Consider the following 15199-nt stretch of genomic DNA (forward strand, 5'->3'; position numbering starts at 1 on the left):
CCCATGAACATAGTTCTCATGGCGTCACCTAGGCGTCGCCAAGGCGGTGATTTGGCGTCCTGGCTGAAAATGAAGTTCATGGCACTGCTACGATTTATGTGACTCACAAATGGAGGTCACCATTGGCTGATAGGCGTCGCTATGGCACCGCCATGGACTCCAGGCACGCCTAATTCACTAGGCGGTCGATTTTTTGTAAAATGCAGGGTGATTTTGACAGGGCTATGTTGATTTTTGATGATTTGATGTTGCTTAATTTTGGTTTTATATGTTATAGGGTATATATTGTAGGCTTGTAGTATGCTAAATAACTTTAGAAAATAGGGAAAATAAAAAAAATAGCATACTAAATAACTTTAGAAAATAGGAAAAATAAAAAATGACATATGGGCGATTTGACCGCCATGGCAACGCCATAACGGGCGATTCATCGCCAAATCGATTAGCCACCCCTCCACCGCCTTGGATTGATTTGACGCCGTGACAACTATGCCCATGAAAGCCAAATGGGTCACGAAGCAAGAAGCATCAATGAAACATCTCCAAACACAATGGAATTGAGATTCAACAATTGCGGAGATTATCAAAAACCTCAAGTGACGAGGACACTTGTCAAGTATCGAGCTCTTCACCAAACATCTCTGGAATTGACGAGTTGAAGAGGAGCTTAGGTTTCTAATCTAAAAATTAAATTTACATGATGTAAACTCTTGCAATCCTACATTGTAAGATTCTCACTATCAAATTGGGCTTAAAGAATTAAATGGTCAAAATAGTCCAAGTTGGACTAAATGGGTAGAAGCCCTCCCAAAGTGTACTTGACTTGCCCCTAAACTATAGAATAGTAAAAAATATATTTTGGATTAGACAAAAGTGGCCCAGAATATCTTGGGATATGATAAGGAAGAAAGACCAAATCACCAGCCTGAAGAAATGCCAAAAACTGGATTAAATCGAGGAATTTAGGAAAAGAAGAAGCACCCAAGGTCAAACGCCACATAGGAAAGGTCGGCTACAGTAGATCGACCTCCAATGGCTAGGGATTCGGATTCGGATTCGGAGTCAACCACAAAATTAGTGGGTTGATCACATGACCACAATGAAAGCAAGGTCAACCACCCTCTGTTTGGTGGCAAAAATAAAAATCCGTTGGAGCAACGGCCCTTGCTGATGTTGACGGTGAAGTGCTGGAGGTTGACCATGAGTTCTCTAGCTGTTAGAGATGTGTATAAATTGGGCACTTAAATGCCACCTACCAACAACATATGTCATTACTTTGCATTTACCACCTACCAACAACATGTCATTATTTTGCATTTACTATTTGTATCAAAAGGCCAAATTCTTAGTGGGAAACAAGTGAGCAATGATTTTTAAAACAAGCCTATCAGAGGTTAGTGTTGTGCTTGATTTGATTATTTGCCTAATTCAGAGGCTTTGTGAAATTGAGTTTTAATTCAATATAACAACTTGTGAGAAGTTGTGTAGAGGGATTTATCCACCAAGTAGTAGATTGGGGTTGGTGGTCAGCCAAGGAGAACTACCAGGTTCGTTGTGAACCCCTGGAAACAACTTGTAAGGGTTTGATTGGCACCCTTGGGAAGACCAATCTTTGACAGTGGAAAGCCAAGAGTGAGAAGCTAATGGGCGTGGATGTAGGGCAAGAGGATCAAAGCACTATAAATTTTTGTCTCCCTTTGTGTGTGTGATTTTAGTTTCCAATTCCCCTCTACCTTCCTTGAGAAAGTTGAAACGGTTAGAAAGGTTATCAAACACCCAATTCACCACCCTCTTGGGTTGCCATTGCCGATCCACAATCTACTGGTTTTGTCTAACAAAACATGTACTGAATAATAAGCCTACAACAAAATTATCTACCCTTCGCAAGATCAACAGAGGCAAGATAAACATACCTTAGGGAAGCTCATGGTAAATGGTACTGTAAGAACAGCAAGGACCCTGGAAAAGTTTTTCATGGTGCCGGCAACAGGATTTCCTTCTAAACCCTCTTGCATATTGCACTGAAGACAGAATTCAGTTGACTAATATTAGTTCAAAATTACAACAGAACTATGCATACGTAAGCAAGATATAATCAAATAATTGTTGTGTGGAATATGAACCAAACTAATCATAGAAAAACTTCATCGGGAACTGAGGTAAACTTCCATATAACTCAGATCCAAAGCCAATGAATAGATTTGACACACTGCAAAGCAACTGATACCCAAAGGCTCACAGTTTACTAATACTATGTCAAGGCTCGTTTTAAGGAAAAACTAATAAAAGTTAACTAGCACGCCAAACCTACCTCCACGTTTATCAGGAAGGTTAATGATGTCAGTACTGGAAGGATGTACAAACTATCGGGAGTTGTAAGATCAGTGAACCAGAATGCTCCACCTCCTTTGAAAGATGGAACTTTCTCCACCATATTCGAAATCTGCAAGAAATATAGTTAAAAAATAAATCTCTAGACTTGAGATACATTTGAACAAATGCATACAGGTGTAAAATAAAAATAGTAAGTGAATTGTTAAATGCTACATGTTATGGAACTGGCTTTGAGGATCTTACAGCCCAGAAAAAGCTGACAAAAATCGGACCCTGGATAAAAAGTCCCTTCAATGGAGTGAACGGGTGAACTCCATACCTGCAGTAACCAAAGCAAACAACAAAATGAAGATCATTAGTAAAAGAAGTGTGACTGTGTGAGCCAACCCCACTTTATATGTGCATCACTTGTGCATTTTGGCACTAAAAGGACAAAGTGACAGCACAGAGGACTCAAAGAGTTAAATGTCTGGATAAATGGAGCATCTGGATTAATAATTTATTAGAAACAATGAAAATTAAATTATATTCATTAGATTTTTTAACTTCAAGAAACAGCTCCACACATTAAACTAGCAGGAGACAGATGTAACTGCCAAATTATCGGCCCCAGATGATATCTACTCAGCACATGGAGAAGGTGCTTACTCCTTGAATAGTGCCTGCATCCGTTTCTGACCCTCAGCCACAGCGTTAGGTTCCATTCCCTGAAATAGATAAACATATCACTGAAATGTAAACAATGAAAACAATTTCTAGAAGCCAGCCAAGTTTCTCCTACAAAGAAGAAATTCAAGGTAGCCATAGGATAGACCATAAAGGAAATCCACCAACAGCTTCGCATGTTACATGGGTTTGGGTACAGGGATCAGCCAATCAGGAATAGGTACGTGTTAAGAAATCTGATCCACCTGTCCCCAACAACAAGATACTACAGGGACACAGGGATACAGGTCAAAAAATAGGTTATGAGGACTAGGTGTGTCGAAAATGGAGGTTAATGTGGCAAAAAAGTGGGGCCATTATGTCCACAAAAGGGGGTACACTTCTTCTTCACTGTCGTGTCCAAGTGTCTGACCTGCGGGCGCATGTCAAGACACATGTTCCACACCCATAACCACATCACACACGGTACTCTGGGGTTACATTAAGTGTCCAGGTAACAGAGAAGACATACATTGTGCAACCAAGAGGACTAGTTCATTAAGGCATTAAGGAATGAGAAACGGAATTTTATCCCAAAAAGTTTGGTGCATGAGCCTTTTAGGATAAGGGTCAATACTTCCTAAGCAAGCATTTTTCTTTTTTAATTTAAAAAAAAATGCAAAAATTCCCAAAACATTGGTCAAAGGTCAGGGCTGACTGCTTAGACCCTAAGGGAGTGGGGCATGCATCCGGTTATAGCCTTTGTATCAAACAAGAAAAGGCAATCTGTAACCACTCAAAAATGAGATAAATAGATTTGTTTGTCTTGTCAAATAAAGAAGGCACTATCCATTTCACACTTCATATGGCCAAATAGGATTGACTTATATACTAACTTTAGTCGGATGTCCATTGTCCAAGTTACAATAAAGAAAAAAAAAAACATATTTAAGAAGCATTCAAGACATCCTCCACATGATATATTCATGACGTGTAAGCCTATGGCTTGAGATATTAAAACCAAATGCACCTCACAGTGGAGCATATATCTCATCAAAACCTCACATCTCATTCATGCCCCACACTATGGATTTGTACTTTAGTGTGTCCTGACTAGGCCATAAGGCATTAAGGCAAGCATAGAATGCCTTCGATGTTACCCACTATTTCTCCAACCAACCAAGAGTTAGATATGCCCAAGGAAAAAAACATTAAATTATTAGCTGATATTTATCAAATATGTCATATTATTCTTTTTGGATCTTGTGGGAAGCCACAAATATCAGAACCCAGTGGGAATTGAGCATATCACCACCAGCCCCAGTATCCCCATGGGCACCTTCTACAGCCTGTGCAACTTGGGATACTTCTTCCTCAACCAAATGAAGGAAGCGATCTCCAACACCACTCTCAAGTTGTACAAGAAATTTGCAAACAATATGATACCCATGACGTACATGAACATGATTGCCAGCGTGATCAACTCGACACCAGGATCCCAACCCACGGCATATTGAATGAACCATTCTGATCACAAGGCCTTTTATTTTCTTAGGCCAGATCTGCCATGCCCATAGCCTAGAAGGCAGCTGCTCAACTGGGCTTTGAAGGGTTCGACCACAGACAAAATGGCCCCTAACTCAACCCAGAATTTAAGCCACTTGTCGATGATCATCCCTGTTGCGTCCACCAAGAACCCATCACTCCATCTCTCTTGTTCCAGGTCCAGAGCCCCATAGCTGCCAATAAAGGCACCAGATAACTGATAATGGCCAGAAATCCAACCAATTTTAGCACTTTAGGGAATATTTAAGAAAGTGATCCTCATCAGCTAAAAAAGTACCTTGGTTTGTCCCAGAAATTCTAGTTCCAGAACAGAGGATTTAAGTACAGGTGCCAATCTTTCTTCAGTTCAGGCTCACACATGCTGATCTATTACTGGGATGGAGTTTGGGCAAGGAAAACAGACCCAATATATAGAAGGGAAGCAGAGATATGACACCCAGAGCAACGGTGATGTAACCAACAATAGGAAGGCCAGGCCTGTGCAAATGAGGAAATTCAAGAACCGAGTGACTGCACAGATGGCGAGAACACGAGGGAGACCTGAAGGGAAGATTGGGAAGACTAACTTAAGGTAAACAGCACAAAGGGGGGAGAGAGAGAGAGAGAGAGAGAGAGAGAGAGAGAGAGAGAGAGAGAGAGAATATATCAGATCTGAGAAAGGGATCATATTGGAAAGAGGAGTTCTCAGTCCTCAAACGCTGCCACCATCACTCAGAAACAATGAAGGTGATGGATCACCGCTCGTCAAAGAGAGGGATGATCCCTGCAGCATGGGTGGGTGAGCTATAGTTTTCACATGGCATTGGAATCCATCAATGGAGAGGAGCGGCGGAGGAGATGAAGGATATTAAAGTTACAAAGATTAGACGGATCAGGCGACCCAGATCAACCGATCCAAAAGAGGCTGTGTTGAATAGGTGAAAATCGAGACTAGGGACAACCAACTTCAATTCAAATCAAGCAATTCCACCAATTCAATTCTGATTTCTGGAAAAATGATCCATGCTAGTCTGAATTTTTCAGTTGCAAGATACCTTTGGCAGTGGGATACATTTATTAGTAAATCCTTTCCTCAAATAAGAACAAGTACCATCCTGCCACTAATACATAGTGTATACCAAAAATAATAGGTTCCTCAGCAGCACACACACACAGAGACACAAAAACAAACGAAGCAGTAAAAAGAAATTGATTTGGAAGCATCTATACCGTATCTTGCATCTGTTGTTTGATCTCCTCCAGATGCGGCCTCATCAGCTGCATTAATATGGATCACTAAATTTAGACCACAACACAAATAGCAGATATTGAGACACAACGAAAGTTAGAAAAGACATAAGAAGAAAATATGTAATCAACTAATGAACAGAACCAAAACTCAATAAGAAAGAAAATAAAACATGTCACAATTCATAACATGTTGGGGGTGAAGTGACCAAATTAAGACTAGGACCAAGAACCATTTATGAAAACATAAGCCCTGCTATTAACAGCAAGTATACAATGTACAAAGTCAGGAATAGGCAACGGATCCAACTTACAGTAAGCTTATAAGTAGCTTTGAGTTGATTTATCAGGAGTGGAACTGTAGCCCCTCGAATCAAGACAGTCGTTAGAGCTATAGATGCCCACCTAGTACAGTTATACTTGCATTAGAAGCTACCAAACCACTATTTTTCGTTATGCTTTACACACAAAGAGAATGCGTCGCATACATAAGATCTTGATGCTAATATATATTATGGCAACACTAGGTAGCAAATCATATGCTATTCTTGTACAGAATAACTACAGGAAAAACCTTGTAAACAACTGAGAACCGGTCCACTACTTGAAATAGCTTAAAAGGATTAATTTCAAGGGAAAGACAACAGGATGTCAGGATATCTAAAAAGGGTAGTCAAGAGAAGCCATTTCCATTTAAACAAATATTTCAAGTCAAATACAAACATACTTCCCCATACTTTTACAAGTAATACATCCGCAGAGAAGTTTTTTTTTTTCCGCCCTTGGGACAAGGAAGACTCCATTCTAAATCTGCCGCTCAATTTGAACCAACAGATGATTCAATTAGATAAGAGCTATTACTGGCACCAGCTGCATGTCATCGTATATGTTTAGAGTGTGAACATCTCTTTTACTGACCCTTCTTTTGAAGTCTGACATCTGAGAAATGACTCAACCTTAAACCAATGTAAGAATATAATAAATTCATCTTCCCAACCCCTCCAGTAATGGATTTCTTTTGCAACAGCAGCTAAGGCCCTACAGCTTCTCCTTGTTTACAGCTCCACTAGACATAAGGTGGGGTTGTTTTGAACCGCTTCTCTAATGGGTTCCAACCAAGTGGGAATTGGTGCTGAAATAGCAGAAATTTCAAACTCCTGCTGTCTGCGTGAGTGTGCATCAGCCACACAATTCTGTTTTCCCTTCTTCTATTGAATGGTGAAGTTGAACCCCGTTAATTTTGTTAACCATTTTTCTTCTGTGGTGGTTGTGATCTGCTCCATAGGTGCTCGAAGGTTGATGCTTCATTGGTATGTCCTAACCACAGACTTCCTTCCCAACAAATATGGCCTCCATTTCTGAACTACAAGAATCAGAACCAGCATTTCAATGGTGAAGTCAAACCCCGTTAATTTTGTTAACCATTTTTCCTGTGGTGGTTGTGATCTGCTCCCACAGGTGCTCCAGGGTTGATGCTTCATTGGTTTGTCCCAACCACAAACTTCCTTCCCAACAAATATGGCCTCCATTTCTGAACTACAAGCATCAGCGCCAACGTTTCATTTTCAGAAGCTGGAAAAAAATATTAAATTGCAATGCATAGCTAAGAAATGCAACAGGTCACTAGTCTTGCTTGAGAACTGCTCCTAGTCCATACCCAGACAACTCATACTCCACAATAAATGGCTTACTAAAATCTAGTAGCACAAGCACTAGTGCTTGAGTCAGTGCTTTCTTGAGTAGCTCAGTAGACTCTTCTACCTTGGGATTCCACTCTAAGCATCCCTTTTTTAACATCCGAGTTAACAGCTATATTCTCATAATTTTGGATAAATTTTTGGTAGTGACCTGTCAACCCAAGGAAGCCATGTAATGCTTTTAAAGGTCTTTGTTTTAGGTCATTCTAACATTGCAACAATCTCTCTGTATCAACTGCCACGCCTTCATAGGATATTATAAGACCCAAATATTTCACTTCCTGCTGAGACAAAGTACACTTTTCCCATTCCCACACAGGTTTGGACTGACCTATCCATGGATTTCATTGAAGGTCTTCGAAATGTCAAGGCCAAGTTCGTTATTTTTTTGGTTGTTGATAGGCTTTCCAAATTCTCACACTTCATTTCTATCTCACATCCTCATTCAGCAGCCTCCATGGCCAAAATATTTTTCGATCAAGTTTTTAGATTGTATGGAATGCCTAAAAGCATGGTTTGTGACAGAGATGTCACCCTCACTAGCATCTTTTGGAAGGAGTTCTTCATACAAGGAACCAATTCCAATTTCATCTCCTCATACAACAAACTCAGCCTTATTAGGAAAATCTCAACTAGATTGGGTCGGCTAAATGGATCTTTGCCCTCCAATGGCTCTATCTGAGGTCATACTTGGGACAAGACCTAGACTATGCATGTGATTCCTCACTAATCCTATGGTCATTTTAGGTCTGCCCCTAGTTCTTTTAGCTCCTTCAATCGGAATCAGATCACTCCTCCCTACTAGGGCATCCCCAGGCCTCTCTGAAACATAGTCATACCACCTCAAACAACTTTCTCGGAATTTTTCATTGATCGAGAAACTCCCAACTCAGCCTTAATATGATCATTCTTTACTTTATCCTTCCTAGTTTTGCCGCACATCCATCTTAACATACTCATCTCTGCCACACATAGCTTCTCTATATGACACATCCTACCTAGCTAGTGCAATAATCCTATGGAATTTTTCCTTAAGCTTTAAAGAAATATGTTAGTCACACAAAACTTTAAATGCACCTCTCCACTTTATCCATCCCATTTTAATTCTCTGTAAAACATCATCCTCTATGTCACCTTCTTTACTTATAGTTGAACCCGGATATCTAAAATAGTCACTTTTGCAGTATTTCTCTCTCTCTCTCCTCAATTTTCACCATATCGTTATCCATCATATAGTGTCTAAAGCTACACCATATCCTCCGTCTTCAGTCAACTAATCTTAAAACCTCTTGTTTGCAAGGTTGATCTACATAGTTCCAACTTAGCATTAATCCCTACTTTGGTCTCATCCACCAAAACGATATCAGCAGTGAAGAGCATACACTACAGGACCTCGTCTTCAATGCTCTTGGTTAAATCATCCACAATAAGTACAAACACATAAGGGCTTAAGGTTGATCCATGATTTAACCCAAACCCAATCATAATTTCAGCTCCTCATACCACCCCCAAATTGACGGCCAAACCGAAGTGGTCAACCGAGCTGTTGAGAATTGAGATACATCTCTATTGCTCCATAGGTCACAAGCCAAAAGAATGGATACGATGGATCACTTGGGTAGAGAACTATTACAACATGAGCCCTCATTCTTCTACCGAAAAAACTCACCATACTATGAGGTCGTGTATGGAAACTACCACCCGGACTACTATCCTATATTCCCGGCACCACACAAACTGAAGCAGTTGAACAAGAATTGGTAGAAAAAGAGCAAGTCACCCAAGAATTGTAGTAACGTAGACAAGAATCACCACAGATATTACATCCGTAGGCCTAAGAAGAATCAGGCACATGGTTCTTCAACTGGACCTTTTGATTCAGGCTAGACCAAGCCTATGGTCTGGGTGTTGCTGGTTCATCAAAAACCAGAATTGTAGGAGTGATTAACTAGTTTCTAATATGAGTATTCAGTAGCTACTACTTAGATATTACTGTATCTTTCTATTTACTTCATTTTCTTATTGTACAAGGCAACCACATGTGTGGGCCTCTTTTCTCACTTTCTATTTTTCTGTTTCTTTCTAGAGGTTGTCACAACCATTTATATATTGCAACCATCTATATATTGTAACGGTCTTAGTGCCTAAACAGCCGCATCTACAATTTACGTATAAAGATTGATTTGGCTTTGTACCCTAATTTAATGTGAGAAGCAGTGGTGGTAAGACTCCATCGTGGTTAGTGAGAGACTAGCCAAGGCTATGCGAGAGGCCTTGGTCATATCTCCCTTATTCCTTCCTTCTTCCCTATTCCTTCTTTGTTTTTATTTTATTACTGCTACAGGTTATGCACTGTGTAGCATTCCACACCTGTACGGCAGTGCTATTGACTTCTGTCTGTGGGGTCAAAGTATTGATCTCATAAAGCCAGCAACAAGTGATGGTCCTGTTGTGGAATTGACTGCAACATATATTCAGGTCTCATTAACTGCTATTATGGCAATCAGATTCAGTCGTTATTTTGAGGATGTAAGACCTTCCCACAACCTGAACTTCAGCCTCTCTTAATGGTTAGGTCTTCTCAAGTCTGTAAGTTGCCTATTCTTTCCTAGTTTCAAATTTGATAACTGTGGTGTTATCTCCACATCTGACCATCAGTTACCAACATAATTTTGAAGAGTTTCACAGCTGTGTTATTGGAGGTATCTGGTTTCCCTCAAAGCAAACCCAAAATTTTTTCTTCTTTTTTCCAATTTGCTTTTGGCTATCTTCTCACCATTCTTATCCACCATAGGGAAATATAAGAAGAAGGCTATTTTACAACTCCAACCACCCTCTGTTAGCAAACCAGAAACAAGATCAGTTACTTGGCATGTAACAATGAGACAATAAGAAATCACAACCTGAACAGGACATCACATGATGGAATGGTGCATTTAATGACTGGATTCTGTTTTGGTTAACAGAACGAAAAACAAGAAGATGTTATACAAAAATAATAAAAAAAAAGGGGAAGAAATCCTAATAAAAGTAAATGGAACAGGTAATGAACAGCTTTTGCAGGTTCAACACGAAAATGAATTGTTCGATTAGTTCCACTTCAAGCCAACCAAATTTATCCAACAGAAATTACTAGTCCGAACATGGTTTTTTTTCCCAGGTTGTGTTCATCTTGGGTTTTCCAGCTACATCAGGTATTGCAACCATGAACTACCAAGGAGGTTAAGTAATACATCTACAGATACTACAGAACCCAAACCAACCGGAGTAGCAGTTTTCACGCTTGCAATATCGACTTTCCATGATCAGGCTCCTTTTGGTAAGACAGCTTCCACCACTACAGAAGATATGAGATTTGTCTTACTACTACGGTTAAACAATGAAATAAGTCTGTCCAAGCTTGCTGAACAGGGAACTCAAGGAAATACACGAATCAGGGCAAAGGAATGAAGATATGATTGTGGATTTTTTTTTTCTTTCTTTTTGGAATATTTTCCCTTGTGTAAGCTACTCCTCCCATATAGTTCTCCTTCTACATGTAAAAAAAACAACCTCATAAATGCAAAATGTGCAAGAATAAGGTATATTGGCACTTCTCAACTCAACAAAAGCCATAAGAAAGACTAAGTGAGGTCAGTTACGAAAAGGATATTCTTCTATTCCACTCTTATCTAGGGACACATCATAAATTGCCCAAGCACTATTTTAAAAGAATACACCACCTTTCTTTCTCCCCTTTTTTATTCTTTTATTTTTTTTTTTTTGGGGGGGGGGGGGTGGGGTTTGGGGCTGATGAGGATTTTCTTTTTCACTTTTGACAGGAAGTCAAGGATTTCATTGAGGAAAACAACTGTGAAAGCACACAAGAACTAAAGCCATTTCCTCCATTACTTCAACCTCAATTAGGACTTATTTTAATTTAAAAGACCAATGGCAATGGCTTCATCCAAGATTGATAAATGTGTTTCTTGGAAGTCTTTTGTGCCAGCAATAATACAATGAATTGGATAGGAGATTTTTTTTTTTTTTTTTTGGGGGGCGTGTGGGGTTGGGGTGGGGTTCATAATGCCAAGCATTGTCACCATTGCAGAATAATTACTCTAGTAACTTTCATTATATTTTTGTGTTAAAGGTGTCTAAAACACAGGTTTAAGGAATGTCATGAGATAATGATGCAAGACAACGCATGCTTATGTCCAGTTTCAAAGTGTCCAAGCCTATTGGCAAACAAAGTGGCTTGGGACAGAGACAAGACTACAGAACATTTTAATCCATTGCAGAAACAAATACTCAAAGAAAGCCCGGAACCTTATTCCACTATGGAGGGAGAAATTTCAAAGAAAAAAAAAAAGGGAATGGGAACTTATAATATTCCAACAATGTCGTTGATTCGCATCCAGGAAGAACAGCAGATGAGGCTCAGAGGCTATCACATCAAGGGATTTTTTTTTTTTTTCTAAAATCAAAACCGATAGTGACCACCACTACTTGAGATCCAAGGAACATTAATGACAACATGAGTTGCTTTGTCAATGAATTATATTTTAACAACTATAATAGGAAACATAAAATAAAATGCCAGCATGATCTCTTTTTTTATTATTATTCTTTACTTCTGTTTTCTCCTTTTGTTATCTCTCTTCGTATTTTTTATATTGAATCTTATTTTCACTGTAGCTTCTTTTTGGTCATCAATCAAGCAGGTTGAAAGGAGAGGATTATAAAGACAGATGTGTAGAGCCGGATAGAAGGTTTTGTCATACTTAACATATATGATACAAAGCCTGCATAGAGAGATAGAATCTACATCTCACATAATATAGAGAAAATAAAAAATATCCAAAAGATTAACTATGACATAAAGGGGGAAAAAACAAAGCATGAACAAATCAAGGATGCACTGGCAAAAATAACAGGTGGAGTGTAGCATCTTGCAAACTGTTACGACATAACAGATACTGAATCTCAAACTACAACTGAAAAATTGAAATTTACAACTATATACAGTATTGACATACAACACATATTTCATTAACGTTTAATAGGTGGCTATTAGGCAAGACAATAAAATCAGCAGGATGCTGGATACCCTAATTCTTCAATACTTGGCAGTTGGCATCTCAGCCATATTCAACCCTAAAAAAAAAAAGGCTCAAAAACTTCTAAAAGAATTTACATCAGCTGAAAAGAAAGTAAATGAATAAAGGAACAAAGACAGAGGCAAGTCCTTACCAATTCAATCCAGTGAAAGAATGAATACCATCAATAAAGTACTGCAAGGCTGCAACAGGATAGAAAGAATCAGCAGCTGCAATAGCCACTTCATTCACAATAGGAGCCTGGGTGACTGCTAATTCCACACCCTTATCCGTAAGAACGTCTGCAACATCACTCACATACTCGATCTTATCCGAACTTTCGGCAATTGCACTCGACATATGCCTACAAAACGAAGATCCTAGACCTCGTGGGAGATAGAACGGAGAACATCTTCTCTCTTGATGCAGAGCACCAAAACCAGCAGTTGTACCACTTCGCCAGAAATGTCTAATGGCTGGTCGCGATGAATTTTCAACAGAAGGCTGGCTTTTTCCATCATCATCATGAAGAATGCAGCTAAAAGACGGGTGGAACCTTTTCCTAAGAGAGGTCACTTTGGTGGAGATGTTGCGGCTACAAGCCATCTAACTGAAAAATGGTTCCTGCTCAAAAAGTTGTAGTTAAAAAGGATCAGAAATGGATCCCCTCTCTAGCTTTTAATAGATTTAAAAAACACAAGAAGCACACACCTAGCAACAAAGCTAATAGTTAATTTATAAACCCTACATGACATTTACAAACAGAGGTAACAGAATGATAGAAAATTAAGCCTAAAACCCAAACAGAAAAGAAAACATATAAACAATCCACTGCTAAAAACAAAACATGTTCCATGAAATAATAAAAATCAAAACATAATGGGGGTGATAATCAAATGAATAAAAGTTTAAATTGTTTCTGTCTCAAATAGTAAAATCAGACCATCTGTCAAAGTAGAAAAGTTCCAGTTCCCTAAATGCCAAACAGAGAAAAACAAGAATCATAAACAGAACGTCTAAAGAGATACTATTTTGAGGCCATTTAAAAGCTTATTTCTACCAAGAGAAAGAGAAAGGGGAAGGGGGTGGGGGAGCGGTCCTTCAAGTTGCAACCCCATCTAAGGAGAGAAGTTTGAGAAGCTTCAAAAGCAATCTGAGCAAATCCAGTTCAAATATTGAGAAAGAGAAGAACATTAAAACAGTTTATACTTGACCTACTTCTATGTTAACGACAAGATTCTAGGCGTCATTAATAATCGAAAGTTGACATAAAGGATCAAATTCTAACCGAAAAAATATATATATAAAGGATCAAATCATTTGAATGGAATTTGGAGCAGAAATAAAATGAACAAAGAGAGCAAGAGAAAGATAGACAGGGGCACACCTCCTCGCCGGAGATGAAACGCCGCACCGGAGCTGCAGTGTGAAGAAAATGAGTGGGAGGCGGAACGAGGGTTTAGGACCTTCGGTTCCTGCGTCGTGTTTCGTTTGAGGGGTTTGGACTTTGGCTACCGCCGCTACCGGCTAGTCGGCTGCACAGGAGAAAAATAAATAAATAAATAAACTTCGAGTAAGTATTAAAACACATTTTTTTTCCTTCCCAGAACCAGCGTACGACTAAAAAAACAGTTTCACTGTTGTGGCCTGTCACCCGTGACTCCGTGGGATAAAAATCGTCTGTTGTTCTCCATCTCTGTTTTTCCATGTTTTGCTAGGTGCAGAACACGACACGTGGACGATTCATTATCAACGGTCAAGATGCTTGCTTGGTTGAAGCTCTATCAAAACCGGGTTGAGGTAAGTGAACCAGACCGAGTATGTATGACCCAACCCAACCCAACCCGTTAACTTTTACTCCATCTCGCCGGCGGCGAATGATCTTTTGCGGAAGATGCTTTCAAAGGATGTCTCCAACAGATTCTCCGCCGAGCAAGTACTCGGTAAGTGTGATATTTCCTTTCACGTTCTTAAATCGTTTGAACTGCCATGGATTAGTGTCTTGGAGATGGATCCCTCTTTCTTGATTGAAAATTTTTCGTTATGGATTTTTATTTCTGAAATCAACAATTTGTGTGCAGTGTTTCTCTTTACCTTTACTTAATCTCACGATTTTTCTTGGTTGCCAATTTTTTGATCTTGGAGCGACTATTTTTCTGATTTCTTGCTTCAGTTTTTTAATTTCCCAGTAATTTTCTCATCAGTTTGTACTCTCTCTCTCTCTCTCTCTCTCTCTCTCTCTCTCTCTCTCTCTCTCTCTCTCTCTCTCTCTCTCTCTCTCTCTCTCTCACCTGTTTGTACGATGGTTCATTCGGTTCCGCCGGAGCGGTGGGTGGTTGAATGTTTCACTTTATTTAAGTCCGCCGTATGTCTTATGACATACTACGGTGGGCGTTTTGATCGCCATTCTCCCCTTCCGTTTCCCGTGTCTTTGACACGTTCCGGAAGCTTCCGAATGCGTAGGTGCAAGCTAAGTGACTCTTCCGTTAAAGAAGTTTTAGTTTCCCATTTTTAGGTCTCTTTTTTCCTGGTTCTGTATTTGTCTACTTTCTGTTAGTTTGTTTCCTCGGTTGGTTTTATTAGCGATTGCATTCCTTTTTCTCCGTTTCAATCACTGATATATCTCTGATCTGTGTTTCTGTTCAAAATTTT

The 15199-nt window shown here is 39.4% G+C and overlaps 1 protein-coding gene across 2 annotated transcripts; it reads right to left on the reverse strand.

The window, feature by feature from the left end:
- Positions 1 to 381: 381 nt before the first annotated feature.
- LOC122058257 (mitochondrial inner membrane protein OXA1-like) lies at positions 382 to 14119 on the reverse strand. Of its 2 annotated transcripts, none has more exons than XM_042620863.1 (8): positions 13935 to 14119; positions 12702 to 13157; positions 6087 to 6177; positions 5755 to 5802; positions 2983 to 3041; positions 2578 to 2653; positions 2312 to 2443; positions 382 to 2021 (listed from the first exon to the last, which is right to left on the reverse strand). In XM_042620863.1, the coding sequence occupies exons 2-8, from the start codon at positions 13151 to 13153 to the stop codon at positions 1890 to 1892; spliced, it is 990 nt and encodes a 329-aa protein (XP_042476797.1). In that variant the 5' UTR covers positions 13154 to 13157; positions 13935 to 14119; the 3' UTR covers positions 382 to 1889. The 2 variants fall into 2 exon arrangements, with proteins under 2 accessions (XP_042476797.1, XP_042476796.1); XM_042620862.1 differs by having other exon boundaries at positions 383 to 2021; positions 12702 to 13171; positions 13935 to 14116.
- Positions 14120 to 15199: the final 1080 nt, after the last annotated feature.

This window comes from Macadamia integrifolia, chromosome 12 (assembly GCF_013358625.1).
Source record: "Macadamia integrifolia cultivar HAES 741 chromosome 12, SCU_Mint_v3, whole genome shotgun sequence".
Lineage (NCBI taxonomy): Eukaryota > Viridiplantae > Streptophyta > Magnoliopsida > Proteales > Proteaceae > Macadamia > Macadamia integrifolia.

Coding starts and splice junctions, on each gene's coding strand:
- LOC122058257 (XM_042620863.1), bottom strand. CDS start 13,153: ATGGCTTGTAGCCGCAACATCTCCACCAAAGTGACCTCTCTTAGGAAA. Junction 5,803..6,086: donor AAGCTACTTATAAGCTTACT/GTAAGTTGGATC, acceptor ATATTAATGCAG/CTGATGAGGCCGCATCTGGA. Junction 2,022..2,311: donor CCTTCCTGATAAACGTGGAG/GTAGGTTTGGCG, acceptor TTCTGTCTTCAG/TGCAATATGCAAGAGGGTTT.